Source organism: Taudactylus pleione, unplaced genomic scaffold, assembly GCF_031769625.1.
Source record: "Taudactylus pleione unplaced genomic scaffold, aTauple2 ptg000016l, whole genome shotgun sequence".
Taxonomy (NCBI): domain Eukaryota; kingdom Metazoa; phylum Chordata; class Amphibia; order Anura; family Myobatrachidae; genus Taudactylus; species Taudactylus pleione.
In genome coordinates, this window is record NW_028284418.1 from 3,088,353 (window position 1) to 3,110,394 (window position 22,042).

General features: G+C 45.0%; 1 protein-coding gene across 4 annotated transcripts in view; it reads right to left on the reverse strand.

The window, feature by feature from the left end:
- Positions 1–3,189: 3,189 nt before the first annotated feature.
- Positions 3,190–22,042, reverse strand: part of FAAP100 (FA core complex associated protein 100) — a 28,371-nt gene continuing 9,518 nt past the window's right edge. For 3 of the 4 annotated variants that reach the window (XM_088474453.1, XM_088474450.1, XM_088474445.1), the window contains exons 5-10: positions 13,885–14,041; positions 12,486–13,216; positions 10,524–10,648; positions 10,215–10,334; positions 9,502–9,591; positions 3,190–3,698 (exon numbers count right to left, since the gene is read on the reverse strand). In XM_088474453.1, the coding sequence (XP_088330579.1) occupies positions 3,564–3,698; positions 9,502–9,591; positions 10,215–10,334; positions 10,524–10,648; positions 12,486–13,216; positions 13,885–14,041 (1,358 nt within the window). In that variant the 3' untranslated portion in view covers positions 3,190–3,563. The remainder of the gene's footprint in view (positions 3,699–9,501; positions 9,592–10,214; positions 10,335–10,523; positions 10,649–12,485; positions 13,217–13,884; positions 14,042–22,042) is intronic. The other variant, XM_088474457.1, reaches the window with a different exon arrangement.

Genomic DNA, 22,042 nt, shown 5'->3' on the forward strand with positions numbered 1-22,042 from the left:
GTTCCTAAACCTAACTCCACCCCTCGTGACTACAACCTAAGACACCCGGCTTACCTTTGTTTGGTATGCCGGGCGTCAGGATTTCGTCATGGGGCTGACAGAAGTCGGGCTTTCAGTGACCCGGCCGCGGGTAACCTGACTACATCCCGAGTAATGTATAGCTTCTAAGTAAATAATGGAACAGTGCAAATGAAGCAGAAAGTACAGTCTATAAAATGATAGGTAGAAGCCAGTTGGTTGCTAGAGGTTGCTTCTCCACTCTTTAGAAGGTTTGATACACCTCCCCCATAGAGAGGAAACAGAAAACTATTAGATAAACAGCAAAATTAATTTAGTGAGATTACCTGAGCAGATAACTGGAGTGGTGCTGTGATGTACAGTTGTGTAATGCACGTTATAGGGGTGCAAATAACTGGAGTGGTGCCGTGATGTACAGTTGTGTAATGCACGTTATAGGGGTGCAGATAACTGGAGTGGTGCCGTGATGTACAGTTGTGTAATGCACGTTATAGGGGTGCAGATAACTGGAGTGGTGCCGTGATGTACAGTTGTGTAATGCACGTTATAGGGGTGCAGATAACTGGAGTGGTGCCGTGATGTACAGTTGTGTAATGCACGTTATAGGGGTGCAGATAACTGGAGTGGTGCCGTGATGTACAGTTGTGTAATGCACGTTATAGGGGTGCAGATAACTGGAGTGGTGCCGTGATGTACAGTTGTGTAATGCACGTTATAGGGGTGGGATAACTGGAGTGGTGCTGTGATGTACAGTTGTGTAATGCACGTTATAGGGGTGCAGATAACTGGAGTGGTGCTGTGATGTACAGTTGTGTAATTCACGTTATAGGGGTGCAGATAACTGGAGTGGTGCTGTGATGTACAGTTGTGTAATGCACGTTATAGGGGTGCAGATAACTGGAGTGGTGCTGTGATATACAGTTGTGTAATGCACGTTATAGGGGTGCAGATAACTGGAGTGGTGCTGTGATGTACAGTTGTGTAATGCACGTTATAGGGGTGCAGATAACTGGAGTGGTACTGTGATGTACAGTTGTGTAATGCACGTTATAGGGGTGCAGATAACTGGAGTGGTGCTGTGATATACAGTTGTGTAATGCACGTTATAGGGGTGCAGATAACTGGAGTGGTGCTGTGATATACAGTTGTGTAATGCACGTTATAGGGGTGCAGATAACTGGAGTGGTGCTGTGATGTACAGTTGTGTAATGCACGTTATAGGGGTGCAGATAACTGGAGTGGTACTGTGATGTACAGTTGTGTAATGCACGTTATAGGGGTGCAGATAACTGGAGTGGTGCCGTGATGTACAGTTGTGTAATGCATCTTATAGGGGTGCAGACAACTGGAGTGGTGCTGTGATGTACAGTTGTGTAATGCACGTTATAGGGGTGCAGATAACTGGAGTGGTGCTGTGATATACAGTTGTGTAATGCACGTTATAGGGGTGCAGATAACTGGAGTGGTGCTGTGATGTACAGTTGTGTAATGCAAGTTATAGGGGTGCAGATAACTGGAGTGGTGCTGTGATATACAGTTGTGTAATGCACGTTATAGGGGTGCAGATAACTGGAGTGGTGCTGTGATATACAGTTGTGTAATGCACGTTATAGGGGTGCAGATAACTGGAGTGGTGCTGTGATGTACAGTTGTGTAATGCACGTTATAGGGGTGCAGATAACTGGAGTGGTGCTGTGATGTACAGTTGTGTAATGCACGTTATAGGGGTGCAGATAACTGGAGTGGTACTGTGATGTACAGTTGTGTAATGCACGTTATAGGGGTGCAGATAACTGGAGTGGTGCTGTGATATACAGTTGTGTAATGCAAGTTATAGGAGTGCAGATAACTGGAGTGGTGCTGTGATATACAGTTGTGTAATGCACGTTATAGGAGTGCAGATAACTGGAGTGGTGCTGTGATGTACAGTTGTGTAATGCACGTTATAGGGGTGCAAGATAACTGGAGTGGTGCCGTGATGTACAGTTGTGTAATGCATCTTATAGGGGTGCAGACAACTGGAGTGGTGCTGTGATGTACAGTTGTGTAATGCATCTTATAGGGGTGCAGATAACTGGAGAGATGTAACAGGACACCTAGAGATGTAGAACATTTTTCACATGTAAAGTCTAAAACATTAAATGTGTCTTTTTTGCCCTGACTTTCAGCTACAGCTATGTTAAAGAGTAAAGTGCCTTTGAGAATTTCTTTATCCACCTATTAGGAACAGGACACCTCACAGCTTACTGCGTGACTACAAAGTTTCCGGTTATAGGCCAAAATGCTTAAATAGAAAATCATTGTATGTATCATAACTTACCATGTCCCTGTGTGAGGATACGTCAGCCTGTGCCATCTGGTATTCCTTACACACCAGAAATCCTGTCACACAGGCTCAGCCACCTAAATATTTGCATGCCACAATATATCCCTGTAATACTTACCTATGCGCTGACCACATCAGGTTCTGTGTGCCACATAAATACCAATTCCTGACTGTATCGTACTGTAGTAGATGGAGCCTCAGTCTCCACTTAGAGATTCCCTTAGATGTTCACTATAATATGCTATATTGTGACTGCACAATGTCCTATAAAGTGACATCACATTATAGTCCATCATACAAACAGATGTGGCTTGCATATATCATTGTGGAAGTCTGTCCTAGTGCTGCCATGCAATAAACAGATCAGATTTACACTTTTATAATATGAGATCTCTTTGATGTTTACATTGGATTCAATGGAGTTGAAAATATCGGAGTCCTAAAAGGCGTCTAGAGAGGCCACAGAAGGTCTATGTAGATTAGAGGTTCCCAAACTTTCTTGAATCATGGCGCCCTTCACGGCACCGCTAGGCCTAAGTTTCTTATTAAGAAATTTATCACAAATGAAATGAAGAAAAATAGAACTTACAAGCCATCCTTAAGGTCAGTCATATTGTGTTGGACAGAGTTGTGATGTTGCTTGTCCACATATTTTATGAATGGCAGCCACCAGCTCTGGTTTAGTCAATCACATGAAATAAATAATTAGATCTGGTCCTGGATCACCAACCCCTGGCACACATGCATATGCCTCATGTCACCCCAGGGTGCTACAGCACCCAGTTTGGGAACTACTGCCTTAGATAATAAAAGAAAAGTGGGAAAATACTATTTGATATCTCTAAATGAGAAAATAAGTTTATTCAATATGGGGGGTTTATGGAAACAATTAATGCCCGTTTCGATCTGATCTTATCCACAAAAAAAATTTTTTTAGTTTTGAGTTGCAATCATCTTTAACCTAGCCATATTACATGTTTTACAGGTATTGGCCCATGTGTTTATCCAAAGAAAAGTTCTTACAGTAGCAAATCATCTTTTAATATAATTCTCATATACTGTATAGAGCTTTTATACAGAAACACCTCCATGCTTCCAGGCAGCGCACAAGTAAACAAGGTTTTGGACTGGATTTCTCTTCTAACCTCAGCAATGTACGATCCTGAAATCGGTCACGGGCTGCTTTTATCCACAGTAGAGAAAAGGATTGTGGTTTAAGTCAAATGAAGAGCAGGCTGGAACTCGCACGTAACTCTCTGTAGATATGGAGGAGTCTCTGAGCGGCAGTACTGGAGATTATGTCTTCATCCACACATACACGCTCTTTCAGGGTCTTCACTTCTTTTAGCAACAACTGGATATAAAGGAGAACAACCTCATCAAAAGTTCCCTAAGACATGCCAGTTCCTGTCACATTTTACTATCACCAGAAAGCCCAGATAATGCTAGTGATTATTATTTGTATAATACATACTTACAGACTTTTATACGCTCCTAGATGGAAGAAGCCCAGAGAGGAAATGCAGTTGGCAGCTGATGGGGATAGGCTACACCACCTAGCAAAAAATGCAGTGAACGAGGGGCGGGGCCAAAAGAAGCCATAAGCGTCATATTGGCCCCGACGCCTCCTCACAGTCTGCAATTCTCTGTATTTTCCTCCCCATCCTGCCTACTTCAACAGGGAGCGGGCAGGATGAGATAGGACCACCTACTTTTCTGGGGACCTGGGAGATTTCCCAAAAATTCAGTAGTCTTATGCAGGTTCTAGGAGAGTAGGAAAGTATGGTATAATAGCTACCTTATTGATGATTATATGGAGGTAAAATGCACTGTTCAGAATTACCCAAGCCTGGGACTAGTAATTCTGCTGTACAAAGGACCTTAGAGGACAGAACTAAGGGCCTGATTCAGAGCCGCTTGTTCGCTCCGAGCGATGTTCGCACATCTGCGCATGCGTATGGGTCGTAATGCGCATGCGCCAACCAGTCAGTGCGGTCGGAAATCATGTGTTCGCAAAATAGCGAATGCCTGCTAATTTGAGTGACAGGATGAGGCGTTTGTGGGTGGTAACAGGGGAAGGTGCTTGAAAACAGAGAGTGGAGATCCGAACGCAGGCGTGCCAAACGGTCAAAACGGGCGTTTAATGGGAGTGCATAATTAACAAAGCAGCGTCATCGACCACGTCACTTGGTTGTCTCTTAGCCTGAACTGTTCGCATGATTGCGGTAGGAAAATCAAACCACAAGCACTGCGAGCATTTCAGACGCCTTTCGATGTACTCGATTAATCTAATAAATAGCGGAGATGATGTATGATGCGAACGGCCAGGGGGCGTCTTTACAAAATAGCAAGCGCATATTTAGTTCGCTCAGACAGAGGCGTCAATAGACCGCAAAGAGCGAGCACTCAATTTAAATATCCGGCCCCTTTTTCTGAACGAGCGCAAATAGCGTCCGGCTCTGAATCAGGCCCTAAGTTCGTGGACCAAGATAAATAGTTTTTTTGTTTTCCGAAGACGCTGGATGCCTTCTTGAAAAGAGGAGGACGTGATCCACGCAAGGAATAGGAGAATATGGATTTTTTTTTTGCAGGTATCCCTGGATTTCTACTTGGACAAGTGGACATGAATGGCTACAGGAATACTAGGTGAGTATGTGTGGTAATGAGTGTGAATGTCAGTGTGCCTGTATGTGTTAATAAAATTGTACTATCACGGTGTGTGTCTTGTGTTTATATTAATATTTATTTTGCAGGTGAACTACAGGTACCAGTAGGTGGGGGAGGCTTGCTGGGACCTGTAGTTCACCTGCAAAAAACAATATTTTTGCTTCTTTCATTTGCACTACACTTTACACAATCAACCTGTCACCCACAGCCCAGGTCTGAAGTGCCCTGGAGAGGGGGACCCCTTTAGATCCCCGGCCTGGCCTGCCTATCGGTCAGGGGTTATGCTTTAGCCGTGGGTAACACACAGTGAAAGGGTTCCGTTGGCTGTGGCATTACTCCCCCGCTAGTAAGAGTCTGGTGCTGCTTTTTGTCCTCTGTATTTCCAAAACCAGGACCGGCTCAGCTGAGCCCAGTGCTGGTTGTGCTAAATACAGGGGACCCCTATAACTTTAGTCCCCTGTATTTTCACAACCAGCACTAGCTCTGAAAGGTCTGGGGCTGTCTGTGCTTTATGTGGGGGGGACCTCACTTTTTTTTTTTTTAATTTTTACACTTTTCTAATCATTTTGTTTACACAGATGCATGGATGGATCTCGCTGATCCGTGCATGCATCTGTGTCAAAGTGACGTCTGCATCGTACAGATCGGAACGACATATCGTTCAGGCATAAACGCTGAAAGATATGCTGCGGATCATGTACGAGATTGCCTGATCTTACCTGCTGTAGGTAAGATCTGAAGATACTGCGGACGACTCGCGGGTACACGCATCGGCATCGTAATTGGACACTCACGAATTACACATATTATGTACGATCTGTCTTTTCGATGTGACGAAATTGGCCAAATCATATATAATATCGTGTAATGTGTAGGCACCCTTAGTCGGTGAAGTGGGAACCGTAATGCTAGTCATCTGAGCAATGAGACTGTGCACTAGTTCTCATGGGTTTAGTTTTGGACAAGTCCAAAACTTGTGGTACAGAGTGCCCTCCTGACTGAAGTTCCTCCAATACAACCTAGGAGAGGATGGGAATATTACCTGTAAACGTTGTGGAACCAGATACCAGCTTAGCTAAATATTCAACAAATTTTCTCTATTTCAGACCGATGACATTGGCGTTACTAGGATAGACCAAGGTAAAGAATTCATAAAAGTTTACCTTTCAGATGCCCAGCAAAAATTGTAGTTAACACACAAGCACACGCAAGCAAGACTAACCACCACTAACACTTGTACCAGGTAGCACTGGCATATCTATAATGGATGCAAGGTGTGCGGTTAACACGGGCACCAGGGTTCAGGGGGGCCCACACACACTGCACCCATAAAAATATACTTACCTCTCCATCGGCCCGCCGCTGGCTGCAGAAATCACTGGGAAAAGGGGCACCACTGCCATTTTCCGGTGATTCGCGTATGCGCAGTAGAGATGTCATGGGAACGCAGCGCAGGTGCCATGTTCCTGGAGACCTGCGCATGTGTAGTAGGCTCTGGCACAATGCCAGAGTCTACTACACTGCCAGACAGAAAGGGGCCCGATAGGAGCCTGCACACGAGGCCCCATCCTCTCTTAAACCGCCTCTGCCAGGTAGTATTGTACATAGGCACCTGTGGGATCCTTAAAACAGAAAAACACTGTTACAGAATAAACAGAGCCATGTTTTATCCCATATAGTAAGTGACACTTTCTTTGCCTACTCAAAACATTGACTTGTGCTATTTGTCTGTCATTTTGTTTTCAACTTGTACTTGTTTGTGCACTGTTTGTTCAGCCTAATCAGATCAGAATTTCTATATAGTGCTGATATCAGCATAGTGCCAACAATAGCTGCACAGCCGTCAACTTGCTTTGAGCATTTCCACCTATACAGCAATCAGTGAGGAAAATCTGCCCACGCAGCCTTACCCGTGTTTCAGACATTGGTGTTTTTGAGAGATATTATCCACCTATTTCTCCCTACATGTTGCTCCTAAAGCTAACTAATTTATGACTAAATAAATTGTATACTGGACTCGATAACAAAATTCTTTCAAAAAACCTACTAACAAAGTGGGAAAAACTAAATTAACTGCAGTCATAACTCGCCCTCATTGCAGCGTCTCACCCTCAGCAGCACAAACACAGCGCCCGATCAGAGATGTACGCTAATGCAGTCGTAGCTGCGATCCTGTATGTAGCTGCTGTGCGATAATATGCTAATGCTGTAGCCAGCTGGAAATGTATTGAGATGCCCACAGGCAGCTTCGCAGATCCAAGCAAGTGCGTACAAACATGCAGCTGCCATCGCAGATCATTCGTCCGCCTGAGTAGCCCTAGGGTCATGCAGAATAGTCACCTGAACTGAGACGTCTGAACCACTTTATCTGCGTATGGAATCGCAGACGCAGGCTACAACAGGCCCTAAAGACGGCCGAGGCATGTCTGCGATTTTTGCAGACAAACCCTGTTACCTCCCGCAAACGGTCCCTGACTGTCAATCATCTTTACAGAGAGCGGCATCGCAAATGTACCTTGGCGAGTGCGACTGTGGCATATGAGCGGTCAACCGTAATCAATCAACTGAGTAATTACCAGAATAGCGTACATATCTGTATCAGGCCCTGAATACTTATTTGGTGAGATGTTCAATCTTATACAACCTAACCAGAGATCATCCTCAACAGCTGCTGAGAATACAAAAGAAACATCCCTTGTTATTATGCTGCTTAAAATAAATGTGCTCAATAAAAGCTTTGCATTGCTGCCTCACAGAGCTGTGCTCAGGAGTTTGATACCCCTCAGTGTTCCATATCTGTGGAGTTTGTATGAGCGCCTTATGTTCAAAAACTCACAGGCAAATTAATACACCGCTCTGTGTATGTTTGCTTGTGAATTTAGGCCCTCATTCAGAGCCGTACGCTCTGAGCAGAGCGCACGCTCTGAGCAGAGCGCACGCTCTGAATGAGGGCCGGGCTCCATGAAAATGGAGCGTCCTCCTGGACGCTCGTATAGCTGTGGGTCACCACCCACAGGCTATACGAGCGTGCATTGTGATGGCCGCGATGGTCGTGACCATCGCGACCATCGAAATTGCGAGCCGGAGCCTGCGGTTGAGGTTTTCAACCGCAAGCTCCGGAGTGATTTTGGCTCTATCAGAGCCAAAATCACTCCCACTGACATCACTAGTGATGTCAGTGGGCCGGCTTTTGACGGGAGGCGTTCCCGTGGGAACGCCCCCGTCAGGGAGGCACGCCCCCGGCACGCCCACCAAAGGGGGCGTGCTGTCAATCAACATTGACAGCACGCCCCCTTTGATCGAACACAACGAGCGAAGGACTTTCCTTCGCTCGTCGCGTCTGGCGCATGCGCACGACGGAGCTCCCTCCGTCGTGCGCATGCTCAGTCCATAACATCGACCCACTTGCGAGCGGACAGCCGCTCGCGAGTGGGTCTGAATCAGGCCCTTAGATTGTAAGTTCAAAGGGTTCATGGACTGATGTGAAAATGCTGCATAATCAGTCTGGCGATATATAAACAATAATAATAAGCAATCAATATAAAATACAGTTCTCTCACTGTTTAGGTGCATACACACGCAACGATTTTTTGAACGATTATCGTTAACGATATCGTTTATCGTTCAATTGTTTAAAAAATCGTTCACTTTCTGAGCTAAAATAATGAACGATTATCGTTCATGTGCGTTCACGTTTGTAGTTTAGTCAGACTGACCAACTCAACGATTTTCATTAAGGGAATATGCAAAAATCGTTTGTAGTTCAAAAAAATCTTTCATTAGACTTTAAAAAATCTGACAGAAAATCGTTCATAAAATTGTTGGTAACAAAATCGTTGTGTGTGTATGCAGCTTAAGAAATGGAAAAAAAAGTATTTTTTCAGGATGTTTCAAAAACTGTGGGTGATTCAGAGGTGGACGCAGCTGCAGTAGCAGCTACAAATTCTGTTATGATAACGGTGCTGTCGATGGGCTTCCTATTGAAATGCCCACCAGCTGCGATCCAAGAAAGCCGATGTGCGTACAAAGTAGACTATCAGCGCACTATTGGACATTGCACCTGCCTTATACATCAGTCCCTGCCCAAGTGTAGTTTACAATCTATATTTCCTACCAAATGTACATACACATACACTCTAGGGTCAATTTCTTTATCACAATCGAATTAACCTACAAGTACAGTATATATTTTGGATTGTGGTAGGAAATCAGAGTACCTGGAGGAAACCCATGAGGGGAACATACAAACTGCACACAGTTAGGCCTTAGTGGGAACAGAACCCAAGACCTCGGTGCTCTAAGGCAGTAATGCTTACCATTACACCAATTATGTTCTCCAAAAGGGGAAAAAGTGAATTAAAAAAAAATGGAAAAGAATGTCACATTAAGTATTTTGGCCCTCATGCTTATATTCAGTTTAATGGATCATTTATTCCATCACATGACTTGCATTAGTAAATCTGCATAACATAAGTAGAAAAAAAACTCACCTCATGAACAGTAAACTGCTGCTGGATGTTCCCCAAATTCAAGTCAGGGAAATGAGAGACATTATTTGCCTTAATTTGTTGAAGCAAGATCTAGGAAATAGAATTTGACAACTGAGGTGTTCGTTGAGTAACATTTCCAGTACTAAGTAATGTACATCAATATACATCACTATGCTTCACATCGCATTCCCCTAACAGTTTTACTCAAATACCAAAGGAAGACCAAGCAATTCATTATAATTAGCTCTGGTATCTTAGGTATGATGGCATCAGTCATAGGATCACCTGGGCTCCTGCGATTGGCAAACAGGTTTAACCAATCAGTAGTCTTATGCTGCATACACATGGAACGATATTGTAAACAATATGAACGATAATGATATCGTTCATACCGTTCAACAGCGTTCCGTGTGTATGCAAGACATCGTTAACGATGCGCGCTCCCACGGATTGTTAACAATAGCTTTCATCAGCCGTACTTGCAGACCAACCTGACGATATCGTCAGATCCTGCAAGTTCAGGGATGCAGCCGGTGACGTCACCGAACGATATCGTTTAGTGTGTATGCTCAATGTCGGGAACCCGGCAGGTGAGGGGACAACACTGAACGATATCGCTCATGTAGCATATCGTTCCGTGTGTACCCGGCTTAACACTTACATCTTCAATTGCTAAGTGATGCAAATTACAGTGCTGGGTTTTAGGCAATTACCTTTAAACGGTTGATGACTGCCAGGTGTAGAGATGCCACAACATGTAAATGAAAGCTTAATATTTGCACTTCGATGGCTGGAATATTTTCACCATCTGATGACAAGTCTGGCACAGATACCTAAAGAAAGTAAAAAAAGCACATAAATGTTTAATTTGTAAAATTCCCATTGTGTATGCAGTATGAAATGATTCTGATCAAACAGCCCTAAATATATCACTGTCAATAGGTCACATTATGCATCATAAGTCATGGCCATTATACAGTATCGCCTAATGGATCTCAATGTTCTATATGACTTTCACTAACCTCCTGAACTCGCAGACAAAACTTCCTTCCATCTGGGTTTACACCCTGCACCTCTACCAGATTCTGCACCTTTGTCATCTCTGCTGACAGCAGCCAATGCAATGCAGCGGAACAGAGGGGTCTCCCTGCGGGAAACAAGACAGAAACTGCAAGGTCAGATTAATAGAAGAATGGGGTTACAGCTAAGTAACATACGGAAATATGAAGAGCACCAACAACAATAAAGCCATCGTCTAAACCTAGAATTTATTTCATCTCAGCAAAGCATGTAATATAGCAGACCTCAGTATGTGCTTAATAATCATTTTTCCCTTTGGAGGGACATCTACAACACATTTTTACTAACAAGCAAAATACGAGGTCTGTCTAAAAATTTAGGTGAATGGTCTGATATATCTGTATGCAACACTTGCAACAAGGTCGCTCATGCTTGCTGACATGCATGGAAATGTCTGGACCTGTCCCCAGTCGGGGTTTGCCCGAGGCCACCACCGCACTGCCACTGCATTCATTTCAACAGAGTGTCCCGAGCAGTGTGCGTCCAACAGCAACGGAGCAACAACACAACATTAAGTTCTGCTTCAAATTGGGTAATTCGGTGACGAAGACGCACAAAATGTTGGTGAAAGTCTACGGGCAGGATGCTGTGTGTACGATTGGTTTGCACGCTTTTGCAAGGAATCGGTGCAAGACTAGCTCCATTGCTGTTGGACGCACACTGCTCGGGACACTGTTGAAATCAATGCAATGCCAGTGCGGTGGTAGCCTCGGGCATATAAATATATCAGACCATTCACCAGACTTTTTTGACAGACCTTGTATATATTTCAATGCATCTACTTTGATTCCTGAGTTCTACAAATTAAATGATGTTGTATCCACTGTGAGGCAGTGCACACTAGGAAACACTGACCAGTTCTCGTCTGTGGTTGTTGTTTGCGTGGAGAAGAAATATTTTTGGCATTATGAATGCTGATGCCAGGGCTGTACTTCCACATTCCAATATATCTGAGCCCTCTATGCCACAGAAGACACTGCCAATCAGTTAATTCACTAGCCACTGAGCAGGCAAGTTGGTGGAGGGAATATTCTGCAGAATTATGGGCCTGATTCAGAGATTGACGTAGTGCCGATATTTACACAGTTGAGCGATGTTTTACTACTGCGCAGGGGCTAAAAGTCTTGAAAACCCTTATGGTGCAAGCGCAATCCAGTGTGTATGATGCTGTTTGCAATTGCATACAATATCGCTAACACTTGAGAAGGGGTTTGCGATCCCTGGGCGTTACAGGGTGGAGACCAGGAAGTGACCTAAAGTGATCGCAAAAAGGGGCCGATTTATGGGCGTTATGGGAGTGTCACAGGTGAGTCTGGGAACACTGCTACATTACCAATTACAAATGCAATGCTTCAGAGGATATGTTTAGCAGGATTAGAGGAGAGTAGCTAGAGCAGACCCTAAGCTACCGCAAATGACAATTGTGCGACCGATGTTGATGTGTTACAGAAAGTGGGCATCTCAACGCTGGTACATTCCATCACACGGTGGAGTACATTTCTGAAACAGGCCCTATCTTTGCTGGAGTCCGTGACATTTTTTTTGTATATACTGTTTTTATTGAGGAAAATAAGAAGATAATTACACAACAATAAAGAAAAGGTACAAGTCATAATACCATACATAAAGTCTCTGGAAAGGTCATGTGTTACAACAATAAAACTTAGCAAATCCAGCTCAAGAACAAGATAATACAACAAGCCAGAAACAGAGTACAAGGATAAAGAGAAGTGTTTTAGAGGAGTCACAGGTAAGGTGAGGGGGGACAAACGGGAGATGAAAGTCATGCAGTATGGAGAGAGATGTTGTAAAAGGAAGGCAAAAGAGCACTTGGGAGATATCAAGTCCCAGGAGTGGATTTGTATAATGGAATAAATAAGATGTTGATAACATCTGTTATTTACCTGACTGTTCAATATGCAAGGCCTGAGTCAACAGGAGAGCGGACACTCGAACTAAGGCCTTCAGTGGCATTGCAAGATTAACTCCCTGGTTACAAAGTACCTTAGGGGCTGTAACTGACTGGTCATCGTTGCTTTCACCTCCAGAATTGGTCTTCAAAAAAGCTTGCACTACATTCTCAGGTAATGTCCAAGAGAGGCCAGAGGAGGAGGGAACATCGGTCTGTGGGCTGAAACGCAGGCATTGCAATAGGTCAATGATGTGCTCCTGTAGAGGTATGCTGACATCCTGTTTGTGCGAGTCAGATATGGAAGAGTCTGCAAGGACATCACAATCTGCAAAAAGGCCCTTTAAACTGTAAAACAGTGTGCAAGATATTTTAATAGGGAAATCCAGACTGTCACATCCCTGTGTAGCTAAAGGGAAAGCCAATTCTTTCTTCTCTTCCGGTTTTAGTGCAATAGGAAAAGAATAAGATGTGCTGGGGTCAGTACTTATCAGGATGCACAAGGTCCATCCCCTCTCCAAAACACATTCAGTCTTGTTTTCCACAATGCAGTGTGCTATCAGACAGTCTTTCTGCAGCATGTGTGTCCATGACACTCTTAGTATGCAATGCACTGGGCACTCTGTCCACTGGCCGGACAGCACATCACGGCTTAGTGATATCACTTGATTGAGCTTAGTTAAGGACCTGCTCTTGTCTTCAACTACAGACTTCAACTTAGAGACTCTGGAAAGTGGAAAAATAAGGAAATGATTACAAAAGTGACAAATAAGCTTTATAATTGTATCTAGAGAGTAAAGGTGCATATCCACTAGCAGATGAGTCGTTCCTCATCCACTGTGTGCCTACACTGAACAATATGATCGTTCAGTGCAGGCAGCCTCCCTCATCCCTGAACATGGCCAATGTGTCGTTATCGGCAGATTGACTGGCATGTTCAGCCGATGATTGATGTCGGAAACAACTAGCGGGTGCGCACATTGCTGGTCGTTTCCGACATTATAGTGCACGTTTAATGAGTGTTTGAACGATTATGATATCGTAATCGTTCATTTATATCTGCTAGTGGATGTGTGCCTTGAGTAATGGTGAGCAGATTGCCTCTAGATCTTCTGTATTGTTTGTACGTGTCATTCCATATAATCAATATTTGTATGGATATATGGAATACACTGGTGCTATATAAAAAGTTGACATCTAATCTCAGAGTTTTTATTGCAAGAATTATAAGCTGTGAGTTACAGGAAGCTGCATACACAGTAAATGAGCCATGATTTAAAGAATAATTCTACTGCTGTTATGATTGATCTTGCACAATCATAAAAAGGAACACAGTACAGTAATAACAATTTTTGCTTTTGGTTTATTTTTCTGTACAAGGGTGAGGTCCTCACCTCTCTGACACTGAACCAATCCCAGACAGCAGCTCTTTCATCCTCAGTCCTGCACCTGCACAGCCTAATCCATGTAGTGGATCGCCACTTTCTTTCCGAATTTCCTTGTACAGCATCAGCCGTCCTCTGGAAGACAGGACTACTAGTTCTGCATTGTCTATAAAAAGATCATATATACTATAATCATTTAGGGACCAATAAAAAAAAATGTGCGTTAATTCAAGGGGTTGTTCACTTCATGCTCTCCACTGGTAGCAGTCATACTATTACATTCATGTTGCCTGTCATGCTTGCTGTATAAGGAATGCTGGAGGACTCCATATCTGGTAGACTTCAGCCCTTTTTGAACACTAAAATTTCATGCAAATTTTGTACCCCTGGTTCTCTATAGAAGCACAGACTCCATACCCCCCTCCTCATAATGCTCACCTTCTGCCTGGTTCCAATAACCCTGCGATTCCATTTTACAACACCTAACTCACAATGATGCTCTGCGTTTTATTGAATCTGTCTTAAATTACTCTTGTTCTCCTGTAGACTCCTCTCCCCACCCCAACCCTTTTTACCCATTATACATCATTAGTGCATGTTAATATTTAGTTTAACTTTAAATCCTGTATTTATTTTTTCCTTTTTAACATGTGTATTGTGATGTTAAAGTAACAGACTATGGGATAAATTTACTAAGATTCGAGTTTGGTTCAGTTTTCGTTTTTAAACTCACTTTGCTTCACCAAAACTCGGGTGAGTTTTCCCTTATCAAACTCGCAAATTTACTAAGAAGTGAGTTTAGCTGAAAGTGAGTTTTTCGATGGTGAAGCAGATCGAGTTTTTTCTTCCAATTTGCAAGTTTAGAGGAGAGTTTAAGGAGAGTTTAGGTGAGATTACTCACCCGAGATTGCAGTGTTTTCTCTCTTCCAAACTCACCCGAGCAAGCAGCCTGCACATATCAGTGAGATATGTGTAAGCTGCTTGTGTGGTAAGACCTGTAAAAAACGGGTTAAATAACTTTACAAAAAAAATAAAAAAATGACATAAGGTCCCTCCCCCTAAAGTTTAACCAGCTCCGGACTTGCCAGCCTGTCCTGGTACCTAAAATTATGAGGAACAAAACGAGTAGGGTTCCACAGAAAATTAGGTACCAGCATGAGGCTGCAGGGCCAGTACTGGTTTTAATTATAGGGGTAAAAAATTTGCATAGGGGTACCCCTAAAATTAAAACCAGCACTGGACCCCCAGCCGCAGCATCAGCCCTGACCGCTAGTCAACCCAGGCCAGGGATCTCTGGGGACCCCACCAATAAAGGGGCCCCCCTCTCCAGGGCACCCATGGCCTAGGCTGACAGCCCGGGGCTATCCCCGCCACCCCTGTGTGGTGGGTGGCGAGTTGATAGTGTAGGTGTACTGTTTAAAATTTAATTATAGTAGAACTGCAGGTCCCAGCAAGCCTCCCCCGCATGCTGGTACTTGGAGAACCACAAGTACCAGCATGCGGGGCATTAAGGGGCCACTGGTACCTGTAGTTCACCTGTAACGAAATGTGTAAAAAAAAAAAAAAAAAAAAACAAGACACACACACACCATGAAAATAACGTTTTATTACATACATACAAACTCACATACTCATCTTCTTCTACATTTCACGTCCCCTTCTCAACGTAAAGTATCCAGTGGAAGTGCCTGTAAAAAAAAAAAAGATCCAATACTCACCTTTTGTCCCACGATGTTCTCCGCAGTAATCCAAAGAGGGCCCCGGGGACACTGAAACAAGACGCTACAGCATATTGTTACAGTTTCGCTAATGACAGCTCCGGGCTTGAGCTATCATTAGTGCTGGGGTGCCAGCCAAACAGCGGCGGCTTCCATTAGTGGCCGCTCATTGGCTGGGACCCACGTGGAGGAGCTGCTCATTGGCTAAGCCCACGTGGGCTTAGCCAGTCAATGAGCGGCCGCTAATGGACTGGCTAAGCCCACGTGGGCTTAGCCAGTCAATGAGCGGCCGCTAATGGAAGCCGCTGCTGATTGGCTGGCGCACCAACCTATTTTTAAAACAGGTCTGGCTCTGCTGCTGGTTTTTAAATTACGGTTGAACAGTGAAAAAAGAAAACTCACTTCAAACTCACTCGAGTTTGTCTTTAGTAAATGTGCGAGATGAAAAAAATGCCTAAACTCACACAAACTCGAATCTTAGTAAAATTACCCCTATGATTCTGACTCAGATGGACGCTAATGCAATCGCAGCTGCAATTTCGCACAGAATGCAACTGCGAAAATATGCTAATAGTTCCAAAGCTTACCCGAGCATAAGAACGCCCACTGCTGCCTTCTCGTTTACGTACGACGTTGCTTACCTGCATAAATATCGGTAACATTGACGCACATTGAGCGGACATCTTGCTCTTGCGGCAGGTCTGACCAGTCGCAGACTCGGCAGCTCTCCTGACATGCAGAGGGCTCTTATACTGCGTAGGAGGCCACAGGTGCTAATTTATGCACACCCATGTAACGGCGTTTAAACGGTAAGACACCTGTGTTTTATTAACCACCCCCCTCGTTACCTCCCTGAAACGCTGACTACCTGTCGCTCACTTCGCGAATGGATCCTCTGTGCATGCGTGATCGTAAAACGATCGCAGCGCATGTGCAGTGCGGCTTATACGCATGCACATTGGCAAACAATCGCTCGAACTGCACAAAAATTGCCATTACGTCCGTCTCTGAATCAGGCCCTACCTCTATCTATCCTAATGTTACATGTACCTGATCTGCCTTATGCCTGTGAACATAAATGTATTGCTCAGGTGATACCTTAGTGGAAGTGTTTTGCAGCCATTCAATCATAAACAGTCTTAAAAACACATCTTCAGCAGTTACATTATTGCCGTCTGTAGGGCGTTCTCCATAATTTTTTATTCAGTGGGTGTGTGGGTAAAATGTGTATATGACGGAAGCAGAACCAAAAGGTACTTATTCTTGCCGTATATTAATAAAAGGAACACATGTATTGTAACTGGGGGAAGCAATCGGGAAGCCGACTGCCTAAATACCGGCATCCGGCTTCCCGACTGTCTTATCCCGGCATGGGTGAAATGCCGGGCGTCTAGATGTAGACGCCCGCATTTCCCCGATGCCGGGAGACCGGCGCCCGGCATCACGATCGTAGTGATGCCGGGCGCCGCGAGCGGACAGCCGCGGGGGGGGGGGGGCAGGGTTAGGTTTAGGGCTCCCGGGGGGGACTTAGGGTTAGGCACCCCCCGGGAGGATTAGGGTTAGGCTAGGGGGAGGGAGGTTTAGGGTTAGGGGGGGAAGTTAGGGTTAGGGGGGTTAGGTTAGTCTATACTTACCTTTCCACGATCGGGATTTCCAGCGCTGTCAGGCTTCCGCTGCTTCGCACTCTGCTCCCGTCGGGCTGCCGCTGACGGGAATCGAACCGCCGGCGGTATATCATACCCATTCCGTAACTGGACATCCCCCTAGTATCTGGGTACGGCGATGCCTTACACACAATGTACTTGTCCTAGATTGCCAATGGTTGAACACAGGTTTATGAAGCCAATCTTTACTTCACATTAATCTGCTGCATGATGACACAGGGGTTGATCCTTCGTTGCATGCAAATGTATACAGACAAATCCAAACGAGGACGGACATTTGCACAAATGTGCAAACTGACACCTGCGCATGTTCTGTATGGAAAACCTCCCTGATTGCATCCATGCACAAAGATCTGTATGACTTAGAATCAGCTCTCAGTTTGCGGCCCAGGATCGGCCGTTACTCACCCCAACGCCGGCTTCCCCTGACCTCTTGAGCGGTCAGAAGTCAGGTGCGGCGGCGAGTGATGCACTGAGGAATATGCCTAGGGACCACGTAGACATCCATGAGCTGCTCCATGTCTTGGTTGCTGCGGTTGCCGTCATGGACGCAGCCATGAGAGTCTGCATCACCTCATTACCCTTTACCCAATGGTAGCATGGTGGTATTTAACTAGGTTCCGGACAGCAGGAAGTTTCCTGTACAACTTCGTTAATACTAGTGTTTGCTTGCCGTCACTTTGTTCCAGGTTCCCTTGCTGTTTATTCTCGAGTCATCTCTAGTTACTCTCCTGTGCCAGCGGTGCGACTGGATACCTTGCCCGCATGCTCTGTACATCCTCCGAGTACAACCACAGTGCCCCTCTCCTGAGTCAGCGGTGCGACTGGATACCTTGCCCGCGTACTCTCTATATCCTCGGAGTACAACCACAGTGTCACTCTCCTGTGCCAGTGGTGCGACTGGATACCTTGCCCGCGTACTCTGTACATCCTCCGAGTACAACCACAGTGTCTCTCTCCTGTGCCAGTGGTGCGACTAGGTACCTTGTCCGCGTGCTCTGTACGTCCTCCAAGTACAACCACAGTGTCACTCTCCTGTGCCAGCGGTGCGACTAGGTACCTTGCCCACATACTCAGTACATCCTCCAAGTACAACCAGTGTGTCACTCTCCTGTGCCAGAGGTGTGCCTGATACTTTGCCCGCGTGCTCAATACAAAATCCTCGCTAGTGCCTCTTTCAGAGGTACATTCTCCTGGGCATCATCGGTGTCATCTCCCTCCATTTCCCACCTGTATCCGATACCTGACCAAATGGCCGTGAACTGCTTGCTGGGTGCAGCTTAAACCCATATCCCGCTTGGAGGGGTCACTAGTGAACACCTCCCAGCAGGTTAGACTCCGTGCCTTTGGTCAGGTCTCGCAAACATCCGATACTTGTGGATGAAGAGGACATACATCCAGGCCTCTCGCTTCCCATTCCTTCCAAAACCCGGGACCTCAGCTTTCAACTCCTCAGTAGGAGATTCCCCTGAGCCAGCCGTGACAGTTTGTACAGGCCCGATGGAAGCTTCAGGCTCCCAGGGTGCAGGGACTTTGCAAGATCTCCCCTCTCACATGGATAATCAGGAGGCAGCACATCATCAGTGGCTCAATATTTACAAGAGCTGTTTGGGCATCTACTTGCCATCCAGTCAACCTTGGCCACGTTACTTCCTCCTCCCGCTGTGCCCGCACCTTCCGAGTCCTCCAGTCCATCCTCCAGTCCAGTAACTCAGAAGTCCCATCTTCAATTGGCATCGCCTGAACGCTTTAACGGAAACTCAAGACGTTGCAGAGGTTTCATCAGTGTGAAATTCAGTTCGAATGCCTGCCACAAAACTTCCCTACGTCTAGGTCAAAAGTGGCTTATATTATTTCACTGCTGACAGGAACTGCTTTGGATTGTGTCTCCTCATTATGGGAACGAGCGGATCCTCTAGTGTCGAACTATGAGAACTTTATTACTTCTTTCAAAAGAATCTTTCATGAGCCGTGCCGTACTACCAATTTAAAAAATTTCTTCTGAACTTAAATGGAATGAAGAGGCCCTCAAGACTGCCGTTCTACATGGACTTTTAGAAATAAACAAAGTCGAGTTAGCCTCTCGGGATCTTCCAGAGTCCCTTCTCCGAAGTAATCTCCCCGTGTATAAAGATCGACTTACGCCATAGAGAGCGATTGGCTAGTAGAGGGCGAGAGGATCGATTTTGGGATCGGTTGCTACTGGATTCACGTTCTTCTCCAGCAATGAATAAAGAAGAACCTATGCAGGTTAATAAATCTCGGCTAACCATGGCTGAGCGAACCCGTCAGCCTTTATTGTGCAGCTCCGGACCATGTTCTCAAGAATTGTCCTCTTCTTGCGGGAAACGCGAGACCCTAATTGGTTCTGGGAGCGTCCAGTTGGGGGTAAGCCATCCCATTTAATGGATAATCTTTTATTGATGTCCCTTTCCTACAAGTCGATGACAAAAGATTTGAAAGCCTTGGTAGATACCAGAGCCGCTGGGAGTCCTTGGCACATACCCTGGGTATACCAGTCACTCCTCTACCCAGCAAGCTAGCTCTCTCAGGAGTAGATGGCAACGTCATTCTGGGAGATTCTATTTCCTCGGTTACCCACCCGGTGTCTCTCCGAGTAGGATGTCTCCATCAAGAAATGTTGGAATTCCTAGTTCTACCTAAAACCTAGTTTTAGTTCTGCCTTGGCTTAAAAAACACAATCCTACGCTGAATTGGTCAACTATGCAAATGCTTGGGGTCCGAGCTGTTTTCATCAATGTCTGTCCCGTGTGCTTCCTGTGCATACCCCATCAAGTTTCTACCAGACCTTCTCTTAAGTCTCCTACCCCTGATCAATTGAAAGTTCTCCTAGATCTCCGTCTGCCCGGAACCATACCACGATTTTGCTGACATTTTTAACGAACAAGCTGCGGACAAATTACCTCCTCATCGATACCCTCTGCCACTCATCTCAGAACGTTTCGATAAGGTTCGTGGGGCTCACTTTTTCAAAAAATTGGATCTCCGCAGGGACTACAACTTGATCCGTATCAAGGCGGGGGATGAGTGGAAACCCGCGTCCAACACTCGTGACGGCCATTTTGAGTATTTGATAATGCCTTTTGACTTATGTAATGCTCCAGCGATTTTTCAAGGGTATGTCAACGAGATCTTTAGAGATGTTCTCTACAAATATGTTGTAGTCTATCTTGATGACATTCTAATTTTTTCTGAGAACATACAGTCCCACCCTCCCTTAGGGGTGCCTAACCTTAAGACTTGGGGGTGGTGCCTAACCCTATGTCCCCCTTGTGGTGCCTAACCCTAACCCCCCCTCCCCGCACCCTAAACCTAACCCTCCCGGGGGAGTGTCTAACCCTAACCCCCCTTCCCCTAGCCTAAACCTAACCCTCCCGGGGGGGGTGCCTAACCCCAAGACCCCCGGGGGTACCTAAACCTAACCCTATTCCCCCACGACGCCCGTCTAACCTACGTTCGGTATGCCGGGCGTTGGTATTTCGGCGTGGGGCTAATGATAGGTGTCAGTATTTAGACGCCTATCTTTAGTCCCATGCAGGGCTTTTAGTGTCAGGATTCTGGCGGTCGGCATTTCGACCGCCGGCATCCTGATTACATCCCGCTGACCTAACAGCTCTACTTCTGCTGACACACTACAATAAACCCTACCTCCCAAGTCCGCTGTCTAGATTTGACTCAGAATTTCCCTTTGCTCCCCTCTTTCAAATTGTATCCAAATCCTGTTACATACATTTAAGAAACATATCCATAATACACACAAATCTCACAAAAGACTCTGCAAAAACTTTAATTCATGCGCTCATTATCTCCCGCATTGTTTATTGTTATAGCTTATTTGCATAGACACAGACTTTCACCTCTAAAATCCATTTTGAATGCAGCTGCAAGGCTGATCTTTCTTGCAAAACATTCTTCTTTTGCTGCTGTGCTCTGTCAGTCCCTACAATGGTTACCTGCATTTTACCAAATTCATTATAAAATACTAAGATCTGTGTCTCTCATCCACACATTACCTGCTCCCATTCAGGGGATACAGGGTTTCTCTCAGGCTGCACCCACTCTGTGGAATGTCCTCCCATGCACAAAACTAGTCTCCAAATCTAATCCCTAAAAACTCACCACTTCAGACAAGCTTATCAAATTCCTGAAGAGCCCACATTTTTTACGCAATTACCTCCCCTCTACACAGTCCACATATAACTATACATATGATCTCTTTCTACATTCACACAACCTGCTGACCCCAGTGCAACATTGCTCTGTGACTGGATCATATAGCCCAGCAAGATCCCTTGCAATCGGGTTGGACCAGTTTGCAATATGTAGCACTTATACTTGTGTATCAACGTCTATTTCCCTATAGATTGTAAGCTTGTGAGCAGGGCCATCTTACCTCTTTGTCCGTCTGTTACATCCCAGTATCGTTATATTAGGGTTTTGTTCCCAAATGTAAAGCACAATGGAGTATGCTGGTGGTATATAAATAAATAATAATTCTCTATACAGAATTATTTAATATATTGGGGAGACATAAATAAACAATATAAATAACCCCTTGGATACACTGTCAATACCTGCAGATGACACATTAGGGATTCATTACTCTGTCCAAATTCAGGACGCAAAAAACAGATTGACTTGGATAATATTTAATTAAATAACAGTTTTAATGTTTTCATGAAATGGATGTCAAATATGTGTAAAAACCAGTGCTGCGGTTTGGGATTAAGAGACAAACACTATAATGTTGTGCCATGAAAGAGC